This window comes from Poecilia reticulata, chromosome 1 (assembly GCF_904066995.2).
Source record: "Poecilia reticulata chromosome 1, P_reticulata-male-v2, whole genome shotgun sequence".
In the NCBI taxonomy this organism is placed as follows: domain Eukaryota; kingdom Metazoa; phylum Chordata; class Actinopteri; order Cyprinodontiformes; family Poeciliidae; genus Poecilia; species Poecilia reticulata.
The window spans coordinates 7,155,280-7,181,792 of NC_088830.1; the positions used below are offsets into that span (position 1 = coordinate 7,155,280).

General features: G+C 40.1%; 5 protein-coding genes across 7 annotated transcripts in view; 4 read left to right on the forward strand and 1 right to left on the reverse strand.

Annotated features, from left to right (window-relative positions):
* rps19bp1 (ribosomal protein S19 binding protein 1) overlaps positions 1 to 7,469 on the forward strand; it is a 122,556-nt gene extending 115,087 nt beyond the window's left edge. For 2 of the 3 annotated variants that reach the window (XM_081600772.1, XM_081600796.1), the window contains exons 2-5: positions 5,672 to 5,811; positions 6,174 to 6,341; positions 6,548 to 6,645; positions 7,040 to 7,469. In XM_081600772.1, the coding sequence (XP_081456898.1) occupies positions 5,757 to 5,811; positions 6,174 to 6,341; positions 6,548 to 6,645; positions 7,040 to 7,189 (471 nt within the window). In that variant the 5' untranslated portion in view covers positions 5,672 to 5,756 and the 3' untranslated portion in view covers positions 7,190 to 7,469. Of the gene's footprint in view, positions 1 to 5,615; positions 5,812 to 6,173; positions 6,342 to 6,547; positions 6,646 to 7,039 lie in introns of those variants that run through there. The other variant, XM_008431398.3, reaches the window with a different exon arrangement.
* On the reverse strand, positions 344 to 5,530 carry LOC103477896 (3-mercaptopyruvate sulfurtransferase). Its single transcript, XM_008431275.3, has 2 exons — positions 4,600 to 5,530; positions 344 to 1,077 (listed from the first exon to the last, which is right to left on the reverse strand). The coding sequence occupies exons 1-2, from the start codon at positions 5,177 to 5,179 to the stop codon at positions 779 to 781; spliced, it is 879 nt and encodes a 292-aa protein (XP_008429497.3). The 5' UTR covers positions 5,180 to 5,530; the 3' UTR covers positions 344 to 778.
* Positions 7,470 to 8,483: 1,014 nt separating the features above from the next.
* Positions 8,484 to 14,338, forward strand: LOC103462523 (uncharacterized). The gene is made up of 7 exons (XM_081612404.1): positions 8,484 to 8,492; positions 10,071 to 10,163; positions 10,294 to 10,377; positions 10,459 to 10,557; positions 11,130 to 11,189; positions 11,319 to 11,507; positions 13,542 to 14,338. Exons 1-7 carry the CDS (start codon positions 8,484 to 8,486, stop codon positions 13,962 to 13,964), a joined length of 957 nt encoding a protein of 318 aa, XP_081468530.1. The 3' UTR covers positions 13,965 to 14,338.
* Positions 14,339 to 14,427: 89 nt separating this feature from the next.
* Positions 14,428 to 21,079, forward strand: LOC103477815 (apolipoprotein L3). Its single transcript, XM_081600443.1, has 8 exons — positions 14,428 to 17,736; positions 18,101 to 18,205; positions 18,430 to 18,513; positions 18,606 to 18,639; positions 18,924 to 18,975; positions 19,488 to 19,617; positions 19,758 to 19,946; positions 20,317 to 21,079. The coding sequence occupies exons 2-8, from the start codon at positions 18,182 to 18,184 to the stop codon at positions 20,737 to 20,739; spliced, it is 936 nt and encodes a 311-aa protein (XP_081456569.1). The 5' UTR covers positions 14,428 to 17,736; positions 18,101 to 18,181; the 3' UTR covers positions 20,740 to 21,079.
* Positions 21,080 to 22,091: 1,012 nt separating this feature from the next.
* On the forward strand, positions 22,092 to 26,166 carry atf4a (activating transcription factor 4a). The gene is made up of 4 exons (XM_008431053.2): positions 22,092 to 22,270; positions 23,749 to 23,928; positions 24,136 to 24,432; positions 24,512 to 26,166. Exons 2-4 carry the CDS (start codon positions 23,880 to 23,882, stop codon positions 25,438 to 25,440), a joined length of 1,275 nt encoding a protein of 424 aa, XP_008429275.2. The 5' UTR covers positions 22,092 to 22,270; positions 23,749 to 23,879; the 3' UTR covers positions 25,441 to 26,166.
* The last annotated feature ends 347 nt before the right edge of the window (positions 26,167 to 26,513 follow it).

Here is a 26,513-nt window from a genome sequence, read left to right on the forward strand (position 1 = left end):
CTACGCATAAGACCAGGTTAAAGGTTATTTTTAGCAAAGCTGTAACTGGTTTAAAGGAGAATTTTGGATTTGCAGTGTGAATGATGGTTTATTTTTTTCTTTATGTGCACTGAGCATAATTCTTACTGGAAAATATGCTCCATGATCAGAATGTCATAATGTGCACAAAACAGCATTTAGAAAGTACAGGTCATAGGTCAGAAGTCCATTGACTCAGCTCATCGTTTTAGCAAATGATGCAAACTAAACTCTGGATCAGTGCTGTGTGTTTTCTACGGGGCCAAAGGTCGCAGTGGTTAACATTCAAACACGCATTCAGTGTTGAACACCCAGAGGAGACGGCTTAAAGCAAACACATACTTTATTTTAAAAATGACCTTTCCAACTGTAAACATACTGAGTAAAAAATTTTAGTGTTCATATGTTGCTTTGTCTTTACTAGTACACACATTGGATGAAAAGTATCTGTTCCACTTTTGGATATACGTTACAATAAAACATGTGCTATCATCTTTGCACAAGATGAACAAAAACAGGATGTAGTTATCTGAGATGAATCATCCATGGGTAAATACTTCTGTGTACTCATGGATTAAATAAAGGTGGAGGTGGCGTAGTGTCAGTTTAAGAGCCGATGAAAAACCTTCTTTGTAACTTTAAACTAGAAATTGAAATCTGCTTCTTTCCATGCCAGATCCACGGCTGGCTGTAACTTTGTAACTTGAGGTGCTGAACGAGGTTTTCGTCATCTAGTCCCGCGCTACGTCTTCTCAGCCGATCACAAATGCTTCCCCCGGCCTTCGGATATGACGTGCTCGGGAACGGCACGGGTGTACCACTCCGACCACGCGCCGTCGTACACGGACACCTCCGGGTGTCCACACTCATATGCCGCCAGCGCCAGGACGCACGCCGTCACGCCGGAACCGCACGACACGCACACGGAGCGGCTGAGGTCCACTCCGGCTCGGACAAAGAGCTCCCGGAGGTTCTCCTTGGGCAGGAAGTGTCCGGACTCGGACAGGCAGGACTGAAAAGGAATGCTGGCGGAACCAGGGATGTGGCCGGGCTCTGTGTCTGTGAAACAGGAAGGAGAGAGATAATTATGGAATTGTTTATTGATTTGAGACAGTTCCCAAGAGCTAACGAGGCAGTTTATGACATTTAAAAAGACAGAAAACACAGTTGTATTTTGAGTACACTGCTAACTTCCCTGTTTTAACTTTCCATGAGGGTATCTATTTTCACAAACACTCATAACACTTGGAGACAAAAACATGAACTGAAACATCTGAACTGCAAGAGCAACAACATTTTTTTGCAATTCTGTGTTTGCAGAATTCACACAAAGGCAACAGATCCCTGCATTTTTCATAATAGATTTTTTTTTTTTGCAAAAAAAGTGAATAACATTGGGCTTAAGTGACGGCTAACTCCCACCTACAGTTTGTGGAATTCAAGCAAAATCAACAGATCCCTGCATTTTTTTGTGTTAATACACAATTGAGGGGTCTGGGGGTTTTCACGAAGATAGTCAATAATATTGGGTTTAAGTGACTCCTAACTCCCACCTGCAGGTGGCAGCATTTCTAACTTCTACAACACTACTGACACAGTGTTGACTTTTCTTTTACAAGAAAGTTCAAGTTACAGTCCGTGGTTGATATGTGGAGTGACAAAAATTGAGCAATTTGAACTATTTAAGGAAAAAAGATGTTGAATCTTTTTCTCGTATTTTTGTTTTCTACCTGTAGATTTTGGAAGGTATTTAATGAGGAGAAAATATTGCAAAAATTCCTTGCAAATGTTTCTAAAGTAGCCCCACCAAATCAGTGATATTTCTGTAGAATCATTGTGTAACCATGATCTAAAAGGCTTGAGAAAAAACACTAGTTAAATCTTAGAATAATGTCTGTTGTACAGAAGAGTGAGAAACTGAATGATCTGAACCCCAGAGACGTAAACCAAATACAACATTACAGGAAGAGGAATCTCAAAGTGGGGCGAACATTTTTACACAAACCAGCAGCTGCTAGAAGCGCCTCGCTAAAAGTATTTTAAGAGAAGGTTAACTTTGGTCACTTGTTTGCATTTTCATCAGATTATTTCCCAAAAATAACTAAAGGACAATTATTCATTAATATATGATCATTTTTTAGGAGTGTATGCTTTTTTTCCCCACATGACTATTACTGTCAAACATCTCACATTCGTCCTCCTCTTTGCTTTCTTCTCTACCACTGTTGTTGAACTTCAACACCTCAGACACTATAATCTACACCAGGTGTGATTAGAGTCCATCCAATTAGCCAATTATGTGATTAGCATCCAGAGTGAGAACCTTTAGCACTTGATATATAACAGCCTTTAAAAAACTGCAGCCTTTTGTGATTTTCATATCGAACACAACGATGTTACAATTACGAGTATGACTGCAGCTCAATTGTGAAGGTTTAATTGTGAACAGGCAACTAAATAACAATTACCAGTCATTTTAATGAATACACTAGACAGTTGATACATTTTTTAAGGTTTTATTGGCTCTAGTGGCCTTTATTTGATAGTGAATAGACAGGAAAGAGGGTAATGAGAGAAGGGGAAGACATGCGGCAAAGGTCACCAGGCCGGGAATCGAACCTGCAACAGCCACGTTGAGGACTAAGGCCTCCATATGTAGGTTGTGTGTAACCCCTGCCCCACCACGGCACCCAGACAGTTAATACATTAAGTAAATGTGCACCAGTCCTCCGTGTTCATTCTTGTCCGTTTCTAAAAACAGTTTGTGGAAACCCCCACTAATTTTTAAAGTACCATGGTACTTAAAGTGATTTAAGTTTTAACATGAACATCGTATTAAGCACATTTCAGTTAAGTTAACTAGAAAGAGGACAGATCTGACTCAGTCACTTCCTCCTTATTTTTTTTTTTTCACTTATAATTTCTCACTTTTCAGATGACATTTAACAGCAAGTGACGCAAGCCTTTCTTAATTCATACGAAGTCACACCGGATACGCAGAAGGCTCTTGGTCAATACTTCACGATACCAACTGCAACCCAGTTCTGCACCTGCATGTTGCAGGTTAGTGTTTTATTTCTTCCATTCCATTATCTCAAAGAAATGCACTGGTCTAATGTTTTTATGTTGATTACGATACCTGTTGGACTCAGTCAAACACTGACATAGTTTTTTTTAGGGATTTCCTCATTTTGACCTTGCAAAACATTCCATCTGATGGTGTAATTTAAGGTCTTTTTGCATTAGAAAGCATTTTAAGTGACGTATCCTAAAACTCAAAACTTTATCCAGCTCCTGGTGTACCTTGTATGAAACAAAAACCTTTAGAGTGATCACTCAACTTCCACCCAGAGGACTGAAAACCAACACATCTCCCTAAACACAGGTAGCGTCAACATGGCCAATGCCATCTTCTTACTAAGATTCATAAAATCACTTCATTATCATAATTAGTACAAATTTATATAACTAAAGCCATCATTTTAAGAAAGTCCACTGCATTGTAACTGTAGGTGTCGAGTCAGTCTGACTCAGCATATTTGTTTACTGGAAACGTCATGAGCAGCTGTCTGACAATCCACACGTAAGCCTATGCAAATTTTACCAAAGGTAACACAATACTTTTATCCTCTTAATTCTTCCAAAGCTCTTTTTAATTCATATGAAGAAGTCACTAAAATGTTGAATTTCAACAAAAAAAAAAACAAATTTAACATTTTTAGAAATGCTAACTCAAAGTTCCTAAACTTTTCTAATGTTTCGCAATTTATTAACACAACTTTCCATCTACTTTATTTTGATTGTGTGTGGATACACCAACACGAAGCATTGCAGAGTTGTGAAATGATGCACAGTTTAAAATTATTTCTAAATGTTTTACAGAACAAACATTTGAAAAGCACAGTGAGAATTTATGTTTGACCCCTGAGAGTCAACGTTCTGCAACAGCTACACATCTTATGGGTTACGCCTCTATCAGCGTTTACGTCATTGTTTTTTGCGTAAAAGTAATAATCAGAGAGGAGATTGACCTTTTCACAGATTATCCACCTCATATTATCACAACATGGTGACAGTTTAAATAAATATGTAAAAACTTTTTTTTAAAATAAAAGTTACTGCATCTTTAACTTTGCTCATTTCAACTCTGTGGTGAAGAAAGGCATCTCCACAGGATGCTGCTGCCTCCACCTTGCCTTACTTCACCATGCCATGCAGAAAGTTGAACAAATGCCCAAGCCTTTAGTTCACATTATAAGATTTTTACTCTCCTCACCCCCAAAAAGGAAAGAAAAAAAAAAACTTGCTCTGCACGTTTCTGCAGAGCAAGTTTTGTGTACGTTTAGTAAACGTACACAAAACAAAACAAGTGTCTGATTTACATTGGTTGGTTATTGGGAGGAAGTGATTTTATGATAATAACATCCTAAAAGTTGAATACTGTAGCTGAAAAACTGGATGAAGAGTTGCGTGGAGATTACTTTCAGTCTTGAGGTGCCAAGGTGGCTGTGAAGGTCACAGTCACTTTGGCACTTTACAACTCAGAGTTGAAAGTTATTTGGGGGATCATGTTACACTCACTGTCTCTGGGTTCAGGGTCCACTCCTCTGAATCTTCCGGCGGACCTGGCATCCACCACCTGGAACTCTTTGGTGTCCAGGTTATTCAGCAGGTCGTCATAGGTTTTAATCCAGGAGCGCTTTATGGACGCCTTGAACTCGGTGGGAGAGGGTCTGACATACTTGTCGCTAACCGGTCGACCCTCCAGTTCCCAGTTCCTGAACCCCCCGTTCAGCAGAGACACCGCGTTATGCCCGAACAGCCTGAACATCCACCAAACGCGGGGCGCCGAGAACGCACCGAAGTCGCTGCGGTCGTATATCACGACGTGTGTGTCGTTTTCTATCCCCAAATTTCCAACGTAATCTGCGAAAACTTTCTCCGACGGCAGCATGTGGTCCAGGGGGGAGGTTTTATCGCAGCACTGGTCTATGTCGAAGAACGCGGCGCCGGGGATGTGCCTCGCTTTGAACTCCCTTTTGGCGTTTCTCCCCATTTTGGGCAAATACCAGGAGCTGTCCAAGACGCGCATTTTCCCCCGAGTCGTTATTGCGTCCGCGAGCCATTTAGTGCTGACCAGAGCTCGAGCTTGAAGCGCCATGGTCGGTCCCGCAGAGGAGAGTGAGCCACTTGTGTCTGGTTGGGTATGGAGTCGGACCTCTGCCGGGGGTTGAACACTGCAGTAGGTGTAAAGGTAAAATCAGCGGAGAGAAGAACGCGTGTCAGCCTTCTGTTCACTATCCAAAGTCCAAATTTACCCTGAAGCAGTTTCTATCAAAACACATAAAACATTGATTTTTAAGAAAAGCTTATTAGCAAAATTTTACCTAAACACATTTTTTAAAAGTTCGGAAATTATCTTCCCACAATGCTTGCCTTGTTTGTATTTATTGTGTATTATTTAATATTATTATTTAGTAATAAAGACCAGCATAAAAGAGATAGTATATTATTATTAGTAGTAATAGCAGTAGTAGTAGTTTTACTTTATGCTAGCATGGTTGCGATTGTTATTGTTGGGTAGGAACTAATTGCTTATAAGCTGTTGTGCGGAGAGCTGCTTTCAGTGAGCACACACGAGGAAGCTGACGGACACATGTTTGTTTGGTAGTTCTAAAGTAGGTTACTTTAGATGTAGTTTTAATGCGGTGCAACAAATCAGACATTCTTAAGCGGAGATGTCAGCGTCATTGATCAGGAGAGGCCTGGAGCTGCTGAATGATGATATTAAAGGTCAGTTTAGCCTGTTAGCTTGTCACGATGCTAACATTAGCAGTGGAGCTAAATTAAGGCTAAGAGCTGATTTTAAATTTGCTCTAGGTGAAATTAAGTTTTAAATAATGTTTGAAAGTTTATTTGAATGTTTTTTTATGACAAACTAAACATTCAGTATTCAGTCAGTAATAAAACCTTTTTGAAAGTGTGTTTTGAACTGTTGGGCAGTCAGTGGAGTATTTGACAAAAGCACGATGCTTTCAGAATAGTTTGTTGCGGCTGTCGTTAATAAATAAAACCAACAAACCAGGAACTAAATCATCTTAGTAACATTGAGGACATGTTCCATCCTAATCTGACATTTCCGTGGCTTCTTCCAGACATCAGTCAAGTGAAGAAGAAGCAGACCCCCAGTTCGGCCGCAGTGATGGATCTGGTCAGCACCAACCGGCAGGGGGTCACCAAACAGGTCAAGAGGCTGCAGGGTCGCCTCGGGCCCGGGAAAAGCAAGGCCACAGTCAAAGACAAGCGGATCAGATCAGCAGTGGGTCAGAACCTACTTTCGTACTTCAGTCGATATTAACTATTTGTGTCCAGAATCAAGATTAGTTGTTGTAAGTTACACAGCTGGTCTCAAACACCCTGGAGAAAAGAATGGTCTTGGCTACTTATATTCTATATCCATCATATCTTTATGGCACTATGTAAAAAGAAGTGGTTTAAATTATTATCTTTTTATGTTGTATTCTTGCAGAGGATTTTAGGAAAAAACAACGAAAGAGCCACCTGGACGCCAATCTGAAGTACTTTTTGGAAACGGCAGGCAAAGCAGAAGCCTCTGATACAAAGAAGGTAAAGATGAGTTATTTCTCACTTATCAATATGCTAGCTTTTAGTAATATTCACAAAAAAAAATACACATAAACAAAAATTAACCAAACGATGCTGAAATATCAGAGGGATCGTTCAGGTCCTGAAAATCATGTTTATGGCCAATTAAGTCAGACGCTGATTCCTTTATTATTTCTTCAGCTTAGTTTATTTATTGAAAAATGAATAATTATTTATTGAAAAATTTAAAACTAATGTCATTGTAAGGCACTTTCTAAGAAAATTTAAGAAATGCACAATAAATCAAAGCCATACTGTTAGTGTTTTCAGTATTCTTTCACACAAATAAGAAACCATGATATTTGATGACTGCGCACACGATTGCTTCTTTTTTCCTTTTCTTGGTGTGACTCAGATTTTGGGGCACAGTAGAGGGAGGCAGTCAAGAAATCGCCCGGACAAACCAGTGATAAAGTCCAGGGAGGCTCAGTCGTTGTTCACGGAGGAGGAGTTCCAGCAGTTCCAGAGGGAATACTTTGGCAGAACTGTGGAGGAAAAGAAATGACACCAACTCTGAGGGGAAACATAAAAAAAGGACGCAAACCACAGAGGAAGCAGCCCGGACTGTGATGTGTGGATCAAAGTGGATTTTTCAGTGAGACTGTAGTAGAATTAAGTTCCACTGCACTCCACAGAAATACTTTATTACCGAAACAGGAAATACAAAGTATTTAGAAGTGGAGTGTGCAGGTTTATCAGATATTTCAAAACTTACTGTGGAAAACAGTCATGGATGATTTGTGCACGTTATGTTTTTCTAATTAAAAAATGATGAAGAAAAGAAATCATGTTTGAGTTCAAATACTTGACACAATGTTACAGTGTGAAGTATTGCACTATTTCTACTGTAACCTCCCCTCTTCGTGTTGTACTTTCACTTCTGCCCGAAGATACAAATCCTGCTGCAATTGAGGTCATATTGGGATTTGAAAAAGGTGGAATTTTTGTTCCCGTTTTTCTTTTGTTTTAAACCCGATTCTTGATACGTATAAAAAAGCTTAATATATATTTTCGAGTGATAAAAACTGAGTTGTTGCTGTCATGTCTAGGGTCTATCAGCATATTTTACTGGACATCAAATTATCCCCAAAATTATAATAAGCCATATTTATACCTTTGTATTGCACATCTGATTAAAGTTGCAGACTCAAAATATAATAAAACTGAACGTATGAACTGTTTAAGCAAATTAGTTGTATAAACAGTACAACTCGCTACATACCAGAATAATTACCACCTTTGTATTGGGAGATGCCAACGTAATTAATCCTGCCATAGCATCGTAAGGAATATAAGACCGAGAGTCACCCAAACAGACTCAGATTAGCCAAATGTTTGATGAGACACAAACATTAATGACTACTTTAAGAAGTTTTTATTTGTTTGCCCTGGAGAAAATGTTCAGACTCCATACACTTGATTCTGTCTCACTAGAAGCTTAGCTGCTACATGTCTAACATTCCAGAAAAAACTTGAATCTCTGTATGCTGTAAAGAAATGCATTTTGTTATGCTAGGTTTCTAAAATAGAATCTGTAAAACAACTCAGAGATATAAAAAAAAATATGAAATGGATGTTTATACAGGTCCTTTCCAGTTCCACAAATTCTCAGCTTGTGGTTCAGATCAGGATTATGTGAGACCGTGCCGATACGTTCATTCACTCAGAGCCAAGAGAGGTGTTTTGTTTCTTTGTTCACGCCCTTTAATCTGTTAAAATGTTACATTCTTATACGTCGAATGTCCACATGAGCCACAATCAGTTTTAACTCAGAACAACAAGAACCTGCAGGCTGCACCATGGAACAGGTGAGAGAATTTTAACTTCTCTAGTTGCAAGGGAGTAAAAGTAAAAAGAAAGAAAAATTACCTATTAAAGCACAGGTGTCACTTTTGTTGTGAATGCAAAATATTCATATTCTTGAATACTATGAATATTAATATTCATGTTTTTACACGATTAAAATTCTAGATCAGACTGCTTTCATTCAGTTTTAAATTTTGTGAACATTTTTTCATGTACACATAATCCCAGAAACTGTTTGGTTATTTTTGCTTTAAAGTTGTACTTTTAAAGGTTTCTTGCATAAATCAGAATGTGTTTAAATGTTTGAATACTACACCATGTCCTACCCAGAAAACGAAAAAACGTTTGCACAAAATTTTTTTACACAAATGTGACGGTGAAAATAAATATGTTCCATACCAAAATCTTCAAAACAACACTTATTACTCATGTTTTCACATGTTAGGGAGGTTTTTAATGTCACATTTCATCACACATTTTTAGGACATCTAACTTTTATACATATGAAGTGTTTATTGTAATACTTTATATAATAAATAAATAAACTCATTGAATTCATTCAAAACCACATTCTGAACTCATTTTAAACCCACCAGCTTTTCACACCTAACTGCTCCAGTGATTTGTTTCTGTAAACAAAATAACAATAAATTGGTAACCATGTTTATCTTAGGAAACTTTCTAAGTGTTTGAAACTAAAAGTGAAAGTGTTAAATCTGGATGTACCAGCTAGACGGTGAATCTTGTTGGACAAGCCGTGCAACATTATTTCTGTTGTCCGTTGGTCTTTAAACGTTCCACGTCACGCTTGAATACGTTTTGTAAAAGGCTTCGGACTTGTTTTTAACTCCGTAATCTACACACAAAAATGTGCAAAGCAAGTTGAGAAACCGCTTTTCCAGCATTTATGTAAATGCATTTGATTACATCAACTGAATAAATAAGTTGGCCTTTGCAAATAAATAATTTATTGGTAAAACTTGGAACTTTGTGAAAAGCAAAAGTTAGTGTCATGGGTTACACACCAGACAATTAGACGCTCCGATTAATGGTGCGTTCTTCTACGGCATATTCCATGATGGATGCCTAATCTAGTCAGGTTTTTGACCACAGCACAACTCTAAGAGGTAAAGATTAACACAAACATATAAAAATTCTGTTTTGTCATAAAGACTTCGTATCTTCACTTGATACAGGTGCAAAACCTGGAAGAATTGCCTTGTCTTGTTCTAAACTGGTTTAGATCTAAATTTGAATGAACAAAGACAACGTGGGGTTCCTCAGGGATCCATTATTGGGACACATTTGTTTAGGGTCTGATTCCCCACATCAGAATATGTTATGACATTTCCTACCTGTGAAGGTCACACACAGCGATGTGTTTGTCACTACATGACCACAGTTAATTACACTCCCTAAGTCTTAGTAAATGAGCCAGAATTTCCTAACACCTGAGGCAGAAAATACAGAGGTAACCTATAGACTAAATGTCCTGAACGTGAGATGTGCAGACACTTGGAGCTCGTTTAAATCATGATTTTTGTTCATTTAGCTTACCTGCCATGCCTTACCATTTGCAGCCTCCTGTTCCTCTCCCGAGGAAGATACGCCTTCACACACAATCCGTTGATGAGGAGTGGCTGAGGTGTGAGCCCGCTCCTCCTCAGTCTCAGGTTTGAGAGAGAAGAAATCTTTAAATTCATACCCATATGCAGCAGTGTGGTCATTACCATGAATATTGATTATTGATACATTGTTAAAAGTCTTTAAGGTGACATTTGTTTTTGTGTGTCATCGACCCAGAACGGTTCGGGGGACTCCACTCCTCCACCGGTGCCCTTGCGCATGAATATTAGAAGACAATACTCTGAACAATATGAAGTCCAGGTATACAGTTTTTTTTTTCTTTTTTTGATAACTATTTCTATTATTTGAGTAGTGTGGAGAATACCTGTTTTTTCTTCAAAGGTGGATAAGGAGCTCATTAAGCCCCGACCTCCTCCGCTGCCGGCCAGGCCGCCACTAAAACAGCTTTCACAGGAACCTGTTTACCTGGAAATTATCCAGGTAATTACAAAAAAACTCCTATAGTATATTGATATTGGATACAACTGAAAACTTCGAGCGATGGTATAATGTAATTTTTGTCTTCTACAAGGGTGAAACGTCCCCTAATGAGGAGATGAAACGTGAGTAGGAAGCCTCAGTTATTTCTGATGTTGTTGAAAAAAGACTCTCATTCGCTAAACCGCGATCTTGTTGACTGCAGCATGGAAAGATATGCTTGAAGGTCTCCAATGTAGAGGATTCTCAGAGAAAACGCAAGTACATTATACTTGTTTTAAATGGACACAATTATATAAAAGCTGGTGACGTAAGAAGTCTTGGTGCATTGTGGGATTTTTGGAAGAAAATCTGTGGAGTTTTAAATTACGTACCATCGGGGACGCTATCATTCGTCCCCGATGATAGCCAAAACCTTAACATGGAGGTAAAACCTTATTAAACAGAAAATTTACAAAACAGCCAAGTAAATCTGTACTTTCAATTTTATCTGGAAGAATTAATTTAGTGGAAGCTAAGTGCGCTAATTGCTTTCAAAGTTAGCAGATACTATAAAGTGCTAAATAACAAATTAGCAAATTGATCTCAAGTCACACATCCATGAGCTGAACAACATTTCTAACAACTTGAACAAGGTGAGGGAATCTTTCTGATGACAGAGAGGTTTGAAAATCCAAATGTTCATATATATTTTTTTCTTTTAAGAATCATTAGAATTTGATTGAGCTGCCTAAAAGTTTAAACTTGATCTGGATTCCTTTAAGTTTGCAAAAAACACAAAGATCGCTGGCATCACTGGAGGAGCATCAACAGCAGCAGGAGGAGTGGCAGCTGCCGCTGGGGTGATCCTGGCCCCTTTCACAGCGGGAGCCTCACTGGCCCTGACCGTTGTTGGGGCCGGAGTGGCTGCAGCCGGCGGTGTCACCGGGGCGTCAGCAGCCATCGCAAACAAGGTAACCTGAAGACTAAACCTGACACAATGATTAGTATGTGTTGAAATAGTTTTCAGCTTATTTGTTTATTTTTGCAATGATTGTTATTAGAATATGCCATCTTTCACATTTGATAAATGTGCAACAATGGATAAAAAAAGTACTGACCGATCAAAATCCTTTGTACCTTTGTACAGAATTATTTGTACATGTGTACTTGAGTAAAATATAATTTGTCATCTCTGACTGATTTATATCAACAGCTGGGTTTCTATCAACCATAAAATTGCGCAAATGAAAATTAAGAAAATCTATTCACTTAAAGGAAACATGCAAATTTTGACAAAACTCACATTTTGGAAAAAAAAAAAGTTTTTGTGCTACAATGAATTTTATTTTATTTTTTTAGCTGTACCCAAATAGGTATATTTGGCAGAACTGTAATGGAAAAAGATTTTTCACATCACACAAGTTGTGATCAAAACTCGGATGTTACTACTGTCTGAAATGTCAAAGAAGACAACAGGAAGTAGCAGTGGTTTGTTTTTGTTTTTCGGACAATGAGCAGCCGGCTCCACCTGACAGCATCACACAATTCATAAAAAGTACCGTCATTCCAGCAAGTTCAATCCAGAGCTTTTCTGTAAAGTTGACTTGTTTTATAGAACTACAATTTCCCAAAACGCCGCAGACGTATAGCTCCCAAATATAAGAGGCTTGTTGCTCCAATGCCTGAATAAGATTGATTGGCTGATTGTTGATGAACTATGTCTCAATTATCTTATGTAACTGTTTACATCCATCTCTGCCATGATTTTGAATAACTTGTCACTTGAACTGCCGGCAGTAAGTCGGGCTCGTTTCCGGTGAGAGTTGGACTCCGCCAAGGCTGCCCTTTGTCACTGACTCTGTTCATTACCTTCATGGACAGAATTTCTAGGCGCAGCCGAGGTGTTGAGGGGATCCGTTTTGGTGGCCTTGTTATCGCATCTCTGCTTTTTGCGGATGGTGTGGTCCTGTTGGCTTCATCAGATCGTGATCTGCAGCTCTCACTGGAGCGGTTCACGGCCGAGTGTGAAGCGGCCGGGATGAGGCTCAGTGCCTCCAAATCCGAGGCCATGGTCTTGAGTCGGAAAAGGGTAGAGTGCCTTCTCTGGGTCAGGGGGGTCGTCCTGCCTCAAGTGGAGGAGTTTAAGTATCTGGGGATCTTGTTCACGAATGAGGGAAGGGAGCGAGAGATCGACAGGCGGATTGGGGCAGCGTCTGCCGTAAAGTGGGCGCTGTACCGGTCCGTCGTGGTGAAGAGAGAGCTGAGTCAAAAATTGAAGCTCTCGATTTACCGGTCGATCTACGTACCCAATCCTCATCTATGGTCATGAGCTTTGGGTCATGACCGAAAGAACGAGATCACGGATACAAGCAGCCGAAATGGGTTTCCTCCGAAGGGTGGCTGGGCCTCTCCCTTAGAGATAAGGTGAGAAGCTCGGTCATCCGGGAGGGACTCAGAGTAGAGCCGCTGCTCCTCCATGTCGAGAGGAGCCTGTAGAGGTGGCTCGGGCATCTGGTAAGGATGCCTCCTGGACGCCTCCCTGGTGAGGTGTTCCGGGCACGTCACACCGGGAGGAGGCCTCGGGGAAGACCAAGGACACGCTGGAGGGACTATGTCTCTCGGCTGACCTAGGAACGCCTTGGGATTCCCCCGGAGGAGCTGGAAGAAGTGGCTGGGGAGAGGGAAGTCTGGGCCTCCATTCTGAAGCTGCTGCCCCCGCGACCCGACCCCGGATAAGCAGGGTTGGTTGGCTGGCTGGCTGGCTGGGCTGGCTTGAACAAGCCTAAGCAAGCTTATTTACGTGTGATTTTAATTTCATTTCTTACTAAACGAAAACGCAATTGTGAAATAGTTTTTTTGACATAAGACACCTAAAAGACAGAAATTTAAGTACTTTATATTTTACACAAGACGTTAAAGAATATTAACGAAGACGTCACACAACCAGCCATCATTGCGTTAGTTTAAACCTTTTCTATAACAATTTCTAAAATCTGTTTTTCCAGGCAAATTTAAATCAAGACAAGAAGAAAATTGACAAAACGTTAAACGACTTTAGCGTCCGGTATGAAGAGATCCTGACCTGCTTGAAGTTCATCAACGAAGGCATGGACCTCCTGAAGCAGCACGGCGTGACTCTTCTCAAAGAAACCATGATGGACTCGAAGGCGGCGGCCTGCGCGGTGCAGTTGGCCACCGGCGAGGCGAGCTCCATGGCCTCGGAGAAGAGCAGCAACGCCTCGGGGATGCTGAAAGGCTTTGCCATTGGCATGGACTTCTACTTCACCAAAGACAAGGATGGACAGAAGCTGAAGAAAGGCCTCGAGTCGAAGCTCGCGCAAAAGCTCCGCAAACTAGTGGGAGACCTTGAAACTGGTCTGAACGAGCTCATGAAAATAAATGAGGTGTTCCGTAAGCATGTTGATTAACAGTCTTTTTTTCTTTTCTATTTGAATAAAAGTGCAGGTCAAGGTTTAACATTGGGATGAAAATAATGTTTAACCAGCTTTGAATGTTTAGACAAGATAAATATGATTATGAATTCTATGAAACTGAGCTTTTATTTGCATTCCTTTGAGTTATTTTGTGATTTTTCGAATTGTCTTTTTAATAAAGTACAACAAAGATCAACAATCCCACTGAAAGGAGTCCTGTTTAATTTCTTGGTGTGAATGATGCCTGTAGTGACCATGACGTTTGATCTGTCAGTCATAAAAACAGAGGGTGTGGTTTCTATGATGTATTTTTTATTAACTTTATATTAAAAATAGCATTGCGCAAAATGAAATTGAAAAAATAAATTTGCTTAATGGAAACACGCCAATTTCGAAAAATTTCTTGTGTTTCAGTAAGGGATCACTTGGTCTTTTTTTTTTTTTTGCCATATTGAAATTGGCCAAACTGCAAACGAAACCCTTTATTTTGCATCACATGAGTCACGTGACAAAACAGTTACTAGGGAAAATCACGAAGTAGATGACAGGAAATAGTCTTCATGATTTATAGTTTGCTTTTTGCTCTTTTTTTCGGTCAATGTGCAGCTGTCTCCACCGCGGCTCTCACAGCATCACACAATTCATAAAAAGTTGTCATTCCAACATGTTGAATCCGTAACTCTTCTGTAAAAGAAGACTGCAGTTTATTTCATAGTGTTATTTTAATTTAATTTCTTATTGAACGGAAACACCGCAACTGCGAAATTGTGATTTTTTTCTAGCGAGGAGGGAGAAGCAGTCAGACAGAAAATTAGTTTGTATAGTTTGATCCAACAGTACAGAATTATGTGTGGCTTTTCTTACGCGTTCAGGCATTTTGTTTTTCTAGTCACACCCTTTAATCTCCTCAAATTCATCATGATAGCACGTCAAAATGCACCCAGCTCGTTCGTACTAGTTATGCTACATTCAGTTTAAAAGCGGAACAGCCAGACACTGCAGCCTTCATCATGGAGCAGGTGAGAAACAAATTAATTTTTTTGTTTTGTTTTACATTTTTTAACTGCTTAAGCCGTAACTCATAATGATAGTCATAAAACGTTTTACCTAATGAAGCACAGATTCAGTTTTCATCATGAATGCATGGTAGTGCATTCATAATTAATTCTAACAGACGAATTGAATTCGGTTTTAAGTTTTGGAAATGAGGAGGGAAACTAAAATGCTGATTTTATTAGTTTTTTTTTTTTTTTTCATTTCCATACTACATCAGAAACCATTTGGCTCAAAAATAATATTTTGCTTTAAAACTATACTTTTGGAGAGTTCTTACACAAATCAGTGCGTGGTGTTACAATGTCATTACATCACAAAACGATCCAATACTTTGCACTGAACAGAAAAAAGATTCACAAAATTCAATTTAACAAAAATTGTGATGTTCAAAGCAATACTTTCTTCTCTGAGGTCAGGAAGACTTTTCATGTGATTTTGTCACCACTCCATTTTTAATACATTGCATGTAATTAAGAGCCACCATCTGAACTTTTTAAGACCACATCTTTTCACACTGAGACATTTCTGATTTGCTTCTGTGTATGGAGAAAAACTTATAAAAATGAAGGCAGTAAAATAATTTGTTTATCTTACATAACTTTCTAATCTTTCTTGCGTAGTTTTTAGTAAAACTAAAAGTGAAAGTATTAAATCTGGATTTACCAGCTAAACAGCTAATCTCGCTGCACGAGCCGTACCAGATATTGGTTTCAGATTTGTTTTTAAGACTCACAAAAAATATGCCAAACAAAGTTGAGAAATTATTTTTCAAGCTCTTACATTTGAAAACACGCTTACATACATCTAATGAGACGACATGTGCACATTTTATCTGACTGAAGTTAAATCAGATTAAAATTCAATTGCTTTAAGTTATTTAGTAATACGTTTTGAAAGATGATTATCTCTGATGTTGACCAAATGTTCTGAATTTGAAGAAAGTTACAAAAGAATACAGACCCTCAAGACTCCATTATTGGAGCACATTTATTTAGGGTTTGATTTCTCTTTCTCAGAATACATAATATTACTACATTTCCTACATGATGATGACACACAGCATTACATTTCTGTGTTACTTCAGTCCCTAAGTTTGTATTCAAATCTTAGCTTAGATGGGTTGGAATTGCCTAACACCTAATGCAGAAAATACAGACGTTAGTATTCCTCACAAATGTAAGATTAGAGACCAACACTAAGATTAAAAACCACCTGGGCTCACACCTATTTGATTTAACCACATCCATATGCATCCTGCAACTAAATCAGTTTCAAAAATTTGTAGGACAGAGTTTTGAGACAGAAACAAAAAAATAGCGGTAGATACCTTTATTTTCAGCACATTAAGATTATTATAATTGTATTTTTATTGAACTCTCACTAATTTAAAAAAAACATAAGACTGCCCTGGACACATGGTCTGACAGACTTGATTCAGTGGGGGCTAAAATTGCAGCGTGGTTGTTTTTCATGCTGCACTGTGTCAAACAAACTAAACTTTTTGACAAAACCTGATTACCCTCCTCGCCTGTGGTGGCGCTGCAACCAAAACCACTGGAGAAAACGACACTGAGTGCAACTTCCTTCTTCAGAAAATGTAAACAGGAATTGAGTGGTGTCAAATTTTAGCGGTTGTAGGATTTCCCTTTTATCTTTGGCAAAAGACCATAAGCCATTTTTTCCTCTGGCTTGATTGCCGTTTGTTTTGGTTTTAGTTACCCCGGATCTTTGCGCCGTAGTTCACTACCTGTTTTTGGAGTGGTCTCCAGGTCCGCTTACCATTCACATTTCAAACCCAAACAGAGTTCACTTCAACAGAACTGAGACTTAGGTTTTTAGGCGGACCAGAGTTGGATTGCGCATTCACCCCGTCCTCCAAACAAACCACACTTTCTTGACAAATGAACTAGAGTTCGATTAAAGCGGACTAAAAGTCTGGTGTGAATGCACCCTGAGATATGTCGAAACTGTGGGCTCATTTAAATCATGAATTTTGTTTACTGTAACGAACCAAGGATACGGGGCAGTAGATTATTTTATCTGTTGATTTCCATGATGTCATTTATTTGTTCTTAATTCAAACTTGAATGTTTCCTTCAATTACTTTTTAAATGGGGGGGATGCACAGTGGTGCAGTTGGTAGAGCTGTTACCTTGCAGCAAGAAGGCTCTGGGTTCAATTCCCAGCCCCGGTCTTTCTGCATGGAGTTTGCATGTTCTCCCTGTGCATGTGTGGGTTTTCTCCGGGTACCCCGGCTTCCTCCTACAGTCCAAAAACATGACTGTCAGGTTAATTGGCCTCTCCAAATTGCCTCTAGGTGTGAGTGTGTGTGTGCATGTTTGTTTGTCCTGTCTGTCTCTGTGTTGCCCTGTGACAGACTGGCGACCTGTCCAGGTGACCCTGTCCCTTGCCCGGAACATTAGCTAGATAGGCACCAGCAACCCGCCCAACCCCACCAAGGGACAAAGGTGCAAAGAAAATGGATGGATGGACTTTTTTAAATGTCTTTCTTAACTTCATTGTAGTTTCCTTTTCATTTATTTTTGTTCCCCCTGTAAATCACTTCATTTTACAAATGGGACTGTACAAATAAGCTTGGCCTGCCACATCTTACCATTTGCAGCCTCCTGTTCCGCTTCCGAGGAAAATACACCTTCAAACACTATCCGTTGATGATGAGTGGCTGAGATGTGACCCTCCTCCGTCTGAGGTTTGAAAGAGAAGAAATCTTTAAATTCATACTTCCCCAGCCAGTATACCTAGTTGCGCCCCACATGGGAAAAAAGAGGGCAGACAATATGGGCCCCAAAACGGTTTGTCCGCAGCTTCCATGTAGGGCCCTACATGTAGGCCCCTTATTTGTACAGGGCCCTACATGCGTTTGCCCATGTAGGGCCACCATGGAAACTACAGACAAACCATTTTGGGACCCATACTTTCTGCCCTCTTTTTCCCATATGGGGCCCAGGTATGCTGGCTGGGTTCTATGCAGTCGTGTGGGTCATTACTAAAAGTCTTTGGGATAAAATTCTTTAACAGACAAGGTGACGTTCGTTTTTGTGTCGTCAACTCAGAACGGTTCGGGAGACTCCACTCCTCCACCGGTGATCTCACAGGCGAATGTCGAGAAAGAATACTCTGAACAAGAGCAAACCATGAACGTCAAAGAGCTAGTCAAGGTATATGTTTGCTCTTTAGTTTTTATTTTTATTGACTCAACAACTCTGTGTGGAATTTATCACGTTTTAGAAAAGCTATCATAACACATAGTCTTTCCAAGTACATACGTGAGCTAAACATACATGTGCTGAAAGAGTTAAGAAGCTTTGTGAGAAGTTTGTACAAGAACCATAATGGCAAGAACTGACCCAATTGTAAAACTGGACTGTTGCTTTTTTGCAAGACTTTTAACGACTGTTACCAACAACGTCCTCCATTGCCGACCAAGCCACCGAGCGAACAGGCCACACGGAAAATTATAAAATACGTGAGTATTTTCAACAAACACAGTAGATCCTTCATTGTTTTAGTAGATCCTCCAAATGGAGCATTGACGTTTCGCTGTAACCCTGTATGCAGGATGTCTCATCTGTTTCCTTCAAGCCAATGACACGTGAGTAGAAATAATTTACCATCCGATGTAAAATGAAATCATTTTGTTGAGGTGCCAGCCCTTCACCAGTTTTGCCATTTTTCTGTTTTAAGCATATCTATTTGTTTCAATAACTAATCAAACACTCAACCAATTAAAATTATTAAGAGAAATAAATAAATACTATTTGGTGCAACTTGCTACTAGCTAAAAATAGAGGTTCAGATTGTTGAAGCAGACAAAGCAGAAGGGTCTAACTTAACCTGAAGGCCTTTATTGCTGAACTATTTTTTGTTAATTTGCAGCATCGGACAAGGCTTTGAGGAACCTCAAACTTAAAGAATTATCCAACAAACAGTAAGTAGACTATTGCATCTCATCTTCTATTGTATGTGGAATATTTTTAGAATAAATTACAGAAAATAACAGAGGTAGCACTGTTGCCTCATGGAAAGAATTGCCTAGATTGGAAAGCCTCATATGTGGGATCTCTCTTCTGGTACTCCAACTTCCTCCTGCAGTTCACAAACATGACTGTTTGGTTGACTGGTTGATTGTCCTTGGTTATGAGTGTGTGGATGCATGTTGGTGTGTTTCTGTATTGCCCTGTGATGAATTGATGAACAGAGAAACCTCCAAATACACATCCAGTAATGGATGTGTATTGGATGGAACATAGAACAGGTTCTCATCTAATTGCTGCGTTTTTATTTACAACCATTTACAAGTTTTGGTTGTAAAACAAAAAACACACCAATTTAGTAGTTTTCAAAACTTATATCCAATGTCTATATTTTCAATGGTTCAAATGTTCCATCTTTCTGAACTGAACATCTTCAAAGTACTCAGGTATTCTTGCAATGTTCCAGGGCCATCAATGTTAAAGCTGGGCATCTGTACAAAGCAATCCAGAGTTACATCCAACTAATGTCTACACATGATGGAAATCTTAAAGTGCTCATCTCGGAGCTAAGTAGGATCGCTGATAACTTGGACAAGGTAATGTCACACGATACAATCCTATGAAAAGAAGACGTGAACGTTCAAGAAGATGTCTCTCTCTCTCGTTGTAGTGAAAGTCTGTTGACTTTTGGCTGAGCTGAGTTCATTGTGTCACGTGAGAACGATTATACTTTCAGGTTTCAAGGGGAACAAAGATCGCTGGCATCACTGGAGGAGCATCAACAGCAGCAGGAGGAGTGGCAGCTGCCGCCGGGGTGATCCTGGCCCCTTTCACAGCGGGAGCCTCACTGGCCCTGACCGTTGTTGGGGCCGGAGTGGCTGCAGCTGGCGGTGTCACTGGGGCGTCAGCAGCCATCGCAAACAAGGTAACCTTGTTTGCAAGCTCTTATTCAGGCTTACTCAAGTCTTATTCAGGACTTTGTTAATGGTTTCATTTAAGTCCCACAGTATTAGAAAATCCTGCAGTTGCATTGCGATTAGTAAATTATTGAATAGTTTCAGCTAATTCACATTTTCCCAAACCTTTTCCTTAATCTCAATGTTCCAATAATTTTTTGTGGTCATTAGCTTCTTTTGCATTACTGTTGTTGAACATGCTCCACTCACAGAATGACTTTTTACTGCAGCAGTGTTGCTACTTAATAAAGTGAAGTGAATAGGAGGTTTACACGATATAAATAATTATTTTTAGTGCAACAAACCCAATTTCTGAACTTCTAACATCTGTTTTTTCAGGCTAATCTAAATCAAGACAAAAAGAAAATTGAGAGAACCCTTCAGGAGTTCAAAGAGGCTTATGAAGAAATCCTAACATGCCTGAAGTTCATTAACGAGGGCATGGACGTGCTGAAGTGCCATGGTGTGTCTGTTCTCAAAGTCATGGTGGACAAAAACGAGATGGTTTCAAAGGAGGCAACCTCTGCCGTGCAGCTGACTATTGGGAAAGCGAGTGCCATAGATTCAGAGAAGAGCAACAATGCTTCCGGCCTGCTGGATGGCTTCGCACTTGGCATGGATATCTACTTCAACAAAGATGGACAGACGGTGAAGAAAAAGCTTGCATCGCAGCTCGCCAGGAAGCTCCGCAAACTAGCAGAAGACCTTGATTCTGGTCTGAAAGAGCTTCATAAGATAAAGGATGTGTTCAATGACGTTTAAAATATAAATCTTGTACCTTTCAGAAATTGCGATTTTTGAAAGAAATCGCAATTTCTTTCAATTCATGCAATATTTTAAAATGCTTAATCAGCCCTATATGTAATGGTTATAAACACTAGAAAATAAGCTTGTATTTACTTTTCCATGATCTATTGGCTTCTTTGATATTTCATGTTATTTTTACTCTTGAGCTTTTTAATAAAGTTCTGTAGTCAAGCATGAAACATCACTGTGTTATGAGTGTCGCTTATTTGGTGTCTCTGTTCAGGCTGGTTTTGTTGTCTATCACACTAAATGTAAGTTAAAGGCACACTTTAACCTCCAGTTTTCAGCTCTGCCGACAACGACTTCTTCTTTATTCTTTTCTATGATGACGGATCGCAAGCAACTTCAAGGTGAATACCGCCATCTACTGTACATGAGCGTGAAGCAGCATTAACTCGCATCAATTGCACGCTTTAAATTTTGTATCATGAAGCTTCGGGTCTGAAGACGTTGAGGTTGGGTTTTTGTTTGAAGAAACTAGAAAACCGCACACAAACAGAAAATCACTCAACTTCATAATAATAATAATAATAATAATAATAATAATAAAACAAAAAGAGGCACTGCAACAAACAAAAACAGAAGAGAACGAAAACAGGAAGGCAACAGATCAGCAAAGGTCAGACTAACTAAAATAAGGAATGAAACTACAAATAAGTCCGAAGAAAGACTACTACTTTAATTGGAAAAACGTAACTACACAACAAAATAAACACAAAATCCAACCTGTGACTGAAGTGAATGGAAGAGAAATATGTTCAATTTATCTCTATAAAAGTAGTTTTACTTCAATTGGATTAGTATACATATATATACTAAACCTTGCGAGAACGAGACAATAAAGAATATGAAATGTTATATATTTTTAGATTACTGTTAAAACGTCATAGAAATGCATACAAATAATTTTGTCATTATGTAAAAATGCATAAAGAAAATATTAATTCAAGTGTTCCCCATTAAGGTATTTTCTGTTTAGCAACAATATAGGTTTAAGGCACGATGTTTGTGTCAGCTGAAAACCAAGGATGAGTGCCTACAAACTGTTTCTTGTTTTACTGTTTACATCCTACACTGACCTACATTTGACTTAGGAGTTCTGTTTTGAAACTCTGCCAGATGTCGATGACGTTCACAGGGGCCATTTGTTTAAAACTACACAATTAACTTGGTGAGCGGAGCTATCCGTGTCTTCGTTCATATTCTCCAACAGAACCCCCTCGTGCTGTCGTTTTAATTAAAACAAACGCCTCTAACGAATAGCAATCGCGGAAGAATACAGGAGGAGGTGCTTCGACTCTCTTATAGCTTGGTGCGGCCGTCTCTGCCTGTTCTTCGGTTTTGTAGCTGTACATTGAATGGGATAGTCGTCAGAAGCTCTAAAGCTCAAAAATGGCAGAGTAAAGGCGTGCGGCAGCAACTTTTGCAGCGGCAAAAACTCGGCAGTGCAGAGGCTAAGTGCACTGGCTATTTCTTGCAAAATGGCGTAAGTATTTTTGATTCATTATATCACATTGTGAGGCTTTTATAATGGGCAGTTGTGTGTCTCCCATTGTTATCTTTGCTACGTGGCCTCGAGTTTTGAAGTTTTGTCGATGACAGGAAATATTTAAAATTATAAGAATTTAGTGGTTTGGTGTCAAATTTCGGCGTGTCGGCTGCGGCTGACCAGCCGGCAGCAGTTTATGGTGACTGTATTTAATCAAACGTAGGGCGCATGTCGCCTAACTTAAATGGAAGTTCATAAAATAGTTTTTATTATTTAAAGTGTTATAACTGCGGTAATACACGTGCGTATTTAAACAGTTGTCGTGTTTGTATACATTAGACACTGTCAACGTGGCGTGGCCAAAATGGCGCGGGCCTTTTTTTTTCACCCTGGTTCGACCGCCATGCACAGATGGCACGGTTGTGAAAATGGCGGTCATCCTCCCACATCTTATCTGTGACTCATACAAGAGGGAGGAGCCTGTCGCCAAATGCATGACCAAATTAGGAAACGTTATTCCCCGGTGGAGGGCGGGGCGTTTCCCATCAAACACGCATTGAAGCTTTAGGCGTAATTAGCTGGAACTGGCCTCCGCCCCAACTGCAGAGATGTAGCCAAAATGTTACACTACATTCCGAGAATTTGTATCGTCAGAAGAGCTTAGTAGCTTCATTCAAGGAAGTGAAAATGTTGAATTGGTTTCAGCACCGACACTGGCCAAACCTGAATTGTTTGCAAATCATGTAGCACCACGCTTCATAGTTGCTAATTTCCTTCAATTTGTGTTCCACCTGTTTCTTGGACAAAACAAATTCCCTCTTGTGGATTTCAATACAAATATTCTATATCAACAATTTTCCATTTATTTTCATGAATGTCATTTTTGGCACAAGAACTTACTACAAGAAATATTTACAAAATTTATGACATCAGACCATGTATATGCTAGTTTATTTTTTTATCCCAAAGAATAAACTATATGCTTTTCTACATACACACATAAGAATAGGGATCGGGTATTATGCAGTTTTGGGAATGTCAAAGATTTAATCTGATTTACTTTGTTGTGCTATTAGTTAATTTACAGCACATAAATTATTCTCACCTCAATAAAATATGAGGTCTATGTGCGTAATATGATTACAAGCCCTTAAGAAGTTTTTACTTTAAAGAAAAGTGCATGTCAAAACACTAGTCTGCCTCTGTGCAATAAAGGGTTGATCAGTGAACTCGCTTGTCTTGTAAAATGTCCCATACTAAATGCATCAAGTAAAAGCTAGTGACATTATTGATATAAAAATAATACATTTAGAATGGGAGCCGGTGTCCCGACTGGCATATGAAAGAGTTGTATGCCATTTGTTCCATTAAGAACACATGTGATTGTTTTTTTTTTTTATTGAAATCAATAAGTTTTTAATTGTAGGAATAAATTTTACATTTCTATTAACCATGACCCAATGCTTTTCCCCCAGGTCTCTCTCAGCAACCACCCTCAGCTTTGCTGCCCTCGACAGCAGTACCAAACCCCTCGACTTGCTGACGTCAGAATCCCGTTTGTTTCCCCAAACCCTTTTGAGACCATTACCGACCAGCAGCAGCAGCCATGACGCTCTCCCAGCTAGCCTTGGAGGACATGGAGGCCCTGTACTTAGGTTCGTGTTTGGGTGGCAGATGTCACTGACGCTTTATTTCCAATACAGAATATTGAGTATAGACCTTTGACTCAGAGGTTTTGCAAAATCATTCATCTTGCATCTCACTTTGGAATCTTTGCAGGGAGAAATTTGTGTTTTTTTAAATATATAATTAGAGGTTATTTATTGGTAGATTTGAGTCTCATGGTAACTGCTTGTCCACAGGGTCCTCGTTTTTGATGGCTGACCCCATGGGGCCCCTTCTGGACCAAGATGAAGAAGAAGCTTTTTCTCCTTCCTCCTCTTTCGAGGTGAAGGCGCCTGCTTCGCCCTCCCTCTCTTTGTCTTCTTCCTACGCATCCTCCACTTCTCCTTATCAGACAATGTCATTCTCCCCATTCTCCTCCGCTTCCCCTCCTCCATCCCCTCCCCTTTCTCACCCCATCAAGCCTGAAGCCGAGCTGCTGTCCCTGCTGGGAGCCAGCGATCTGCTCAGTGGCCACGGAGCAGGTGTCGGCAGAGGTAAATGGTTGCTTAAAAAAATGTCTGAAATGCTTTTTTGTTGAAGCTTTACCAAAGCTAACAATCTTTTTGTCAACAGATGACGATTTGGGCGACATGGAGTGGATGTCAGAAAAGATCGACTTGAGCGACTTTGATTTGGAATCTCTAATTGGCTCTTGCTCAACCGAGTCGCCAAGCTCCCCTGAAGATCTCCTGGCCTCACTTGATTCCCACATGGATCTAGATTCCTTTGACAAAACCGTCTCATCCCTGCACATCAGCCCAGACCCAGACGTCCCATCACCACTTCCGGAAGTCCCTCCTGTTTCTGAAGACGAGGTGGTTCTAGATCAGGAACTTGTCCTGAAGTCTGAGCCTTCATCCCCACACCTTTCGTCATCCCCTGCCTCTCCGGCCTACACGTTGGAGCTGGGGAGTGAAGTTGACGTCTTGCATGTTGAGAAAATGTCCCCATCTGTCGCCACGGCCATCATCTCAAACCCCAGTGAAATCCTCCAGACCACCAGTCCAATTGTTCTCTCTCTTCCCACCACTCACTTTGTAGTGGTTCTGTCAAACAAAGATGCTCTCCCCAACTTGTCCCCTAGCACTGCTCAGTCGAGCGACTCCGAAAGCGACTCCGGCATAGAGTCGGCTGCCGGGTCGCCCCCACGTCGCCCGTCCCCCCCGAGCTCCCCCGTCGCTGGTTCCTCCAGAACCAAACCCTACTGCAAACCACAGCCTCCATCCCCCAAAACTCCCAAAATCAAATCAGTGTCTGGTGCGCCCAAGGTGGTGGAAAAGAAATTGAAAAAGATGGAGCAGAACAAGACGGCCGCCACTCGCTACCGGCAGAAGAAGAGGGTTGAGCAGGAGCAGCTCGGCTCGGAACTGGAAGACCTGGAGAAGAGAAACAACGAGCTGAAAGAGAAGGCCGAGTCCATCAGCCGAGAGATCCAGTACCTCAAGGACCTGATGGAGGAAGTCCGCAAACACCACCGCGGGAAGACCGCCTCAGTCGCCTAGACACCAGGATATGGCCCAATCTCCGCAGTTAAGAGTCGAGGTGTCTTTAGTTTGTGCTTCCATGTTCGCACGCTTTAGCGAAGTTAACTATTTTGTAGCGTTAGGAAATTAGAGGTTGGTGTGTGAAGGTGTTGAAACGGATTCCTGACAGGGAATGTTTTAGTTTGAGAAGAGTATGGAAGTTAATGAGATTAGCTAGGAACAGGGGGCTGGGGGGTAGTTAGGTGAAGCATCTGTACATGCTAGTCTCTCAGCCCCCTGTTTGAACTGTGACTTTACATCACCACCTGTACAAACGGGCAGCTTCTGTGTTTATTTTGTAGACTAGGGATGCACAACGGGAATCAAAGTAGCTCAGTTGTCAACCAGACCCAAGAGTAGCAAGTGATTTTTCTGCAAAGTATGATTTTCCTTCCACCTTGACGTTGCAGAGTTCTTTTTAACCTGCTATAACCCCCCAGTTTCATCTTCCTCTTGAAAGCTTCAAGTCCAGAAAGGGGCCTAATAATTTTCAAACGGTTGGTCAAATGTCAACAAGAATTTGTGTAAATAGTCTTTTTTTTTTTTTTTTCTCCCCATCACTTGGTTGTGGATTTGTGACTCTATTTAATGGTAGATAAATCTTGATATCTGTTTTAGTTTCCTGACTTGATGCACATGGTTGGCTTGTAAAACGCATTGCTTTCGGGTTGTTTCCTAATAAAGATCTATCGATACTAAACATGACATTCTGCCTCCTTTCAATATCATTGGCAATACATTTGAGTCAGACACCAGCCTGGAGCATGTTGGTCATAAAACAGACAATGTTGCACTTAAAAATTCTGCTTCCTAAGTGGACAGTTTGATTTACTTGGAGTTATATTGTGTTGTTTAAGTGTTCCCTTTATTTTTTTTTTTGAGCAGTGTATATATGTACAGCAACAGTATCAACATTTGATTCTGTTAAGGATTATTTCCTACCTAAAATACTTCTTGACAACATTGAACTTGGAAGATTTATGTTTGTACTCTGAAATCAGTAATTGAGATTATGTAGCACCAATTTACAACAGATGTCATCTCAAGGCTCT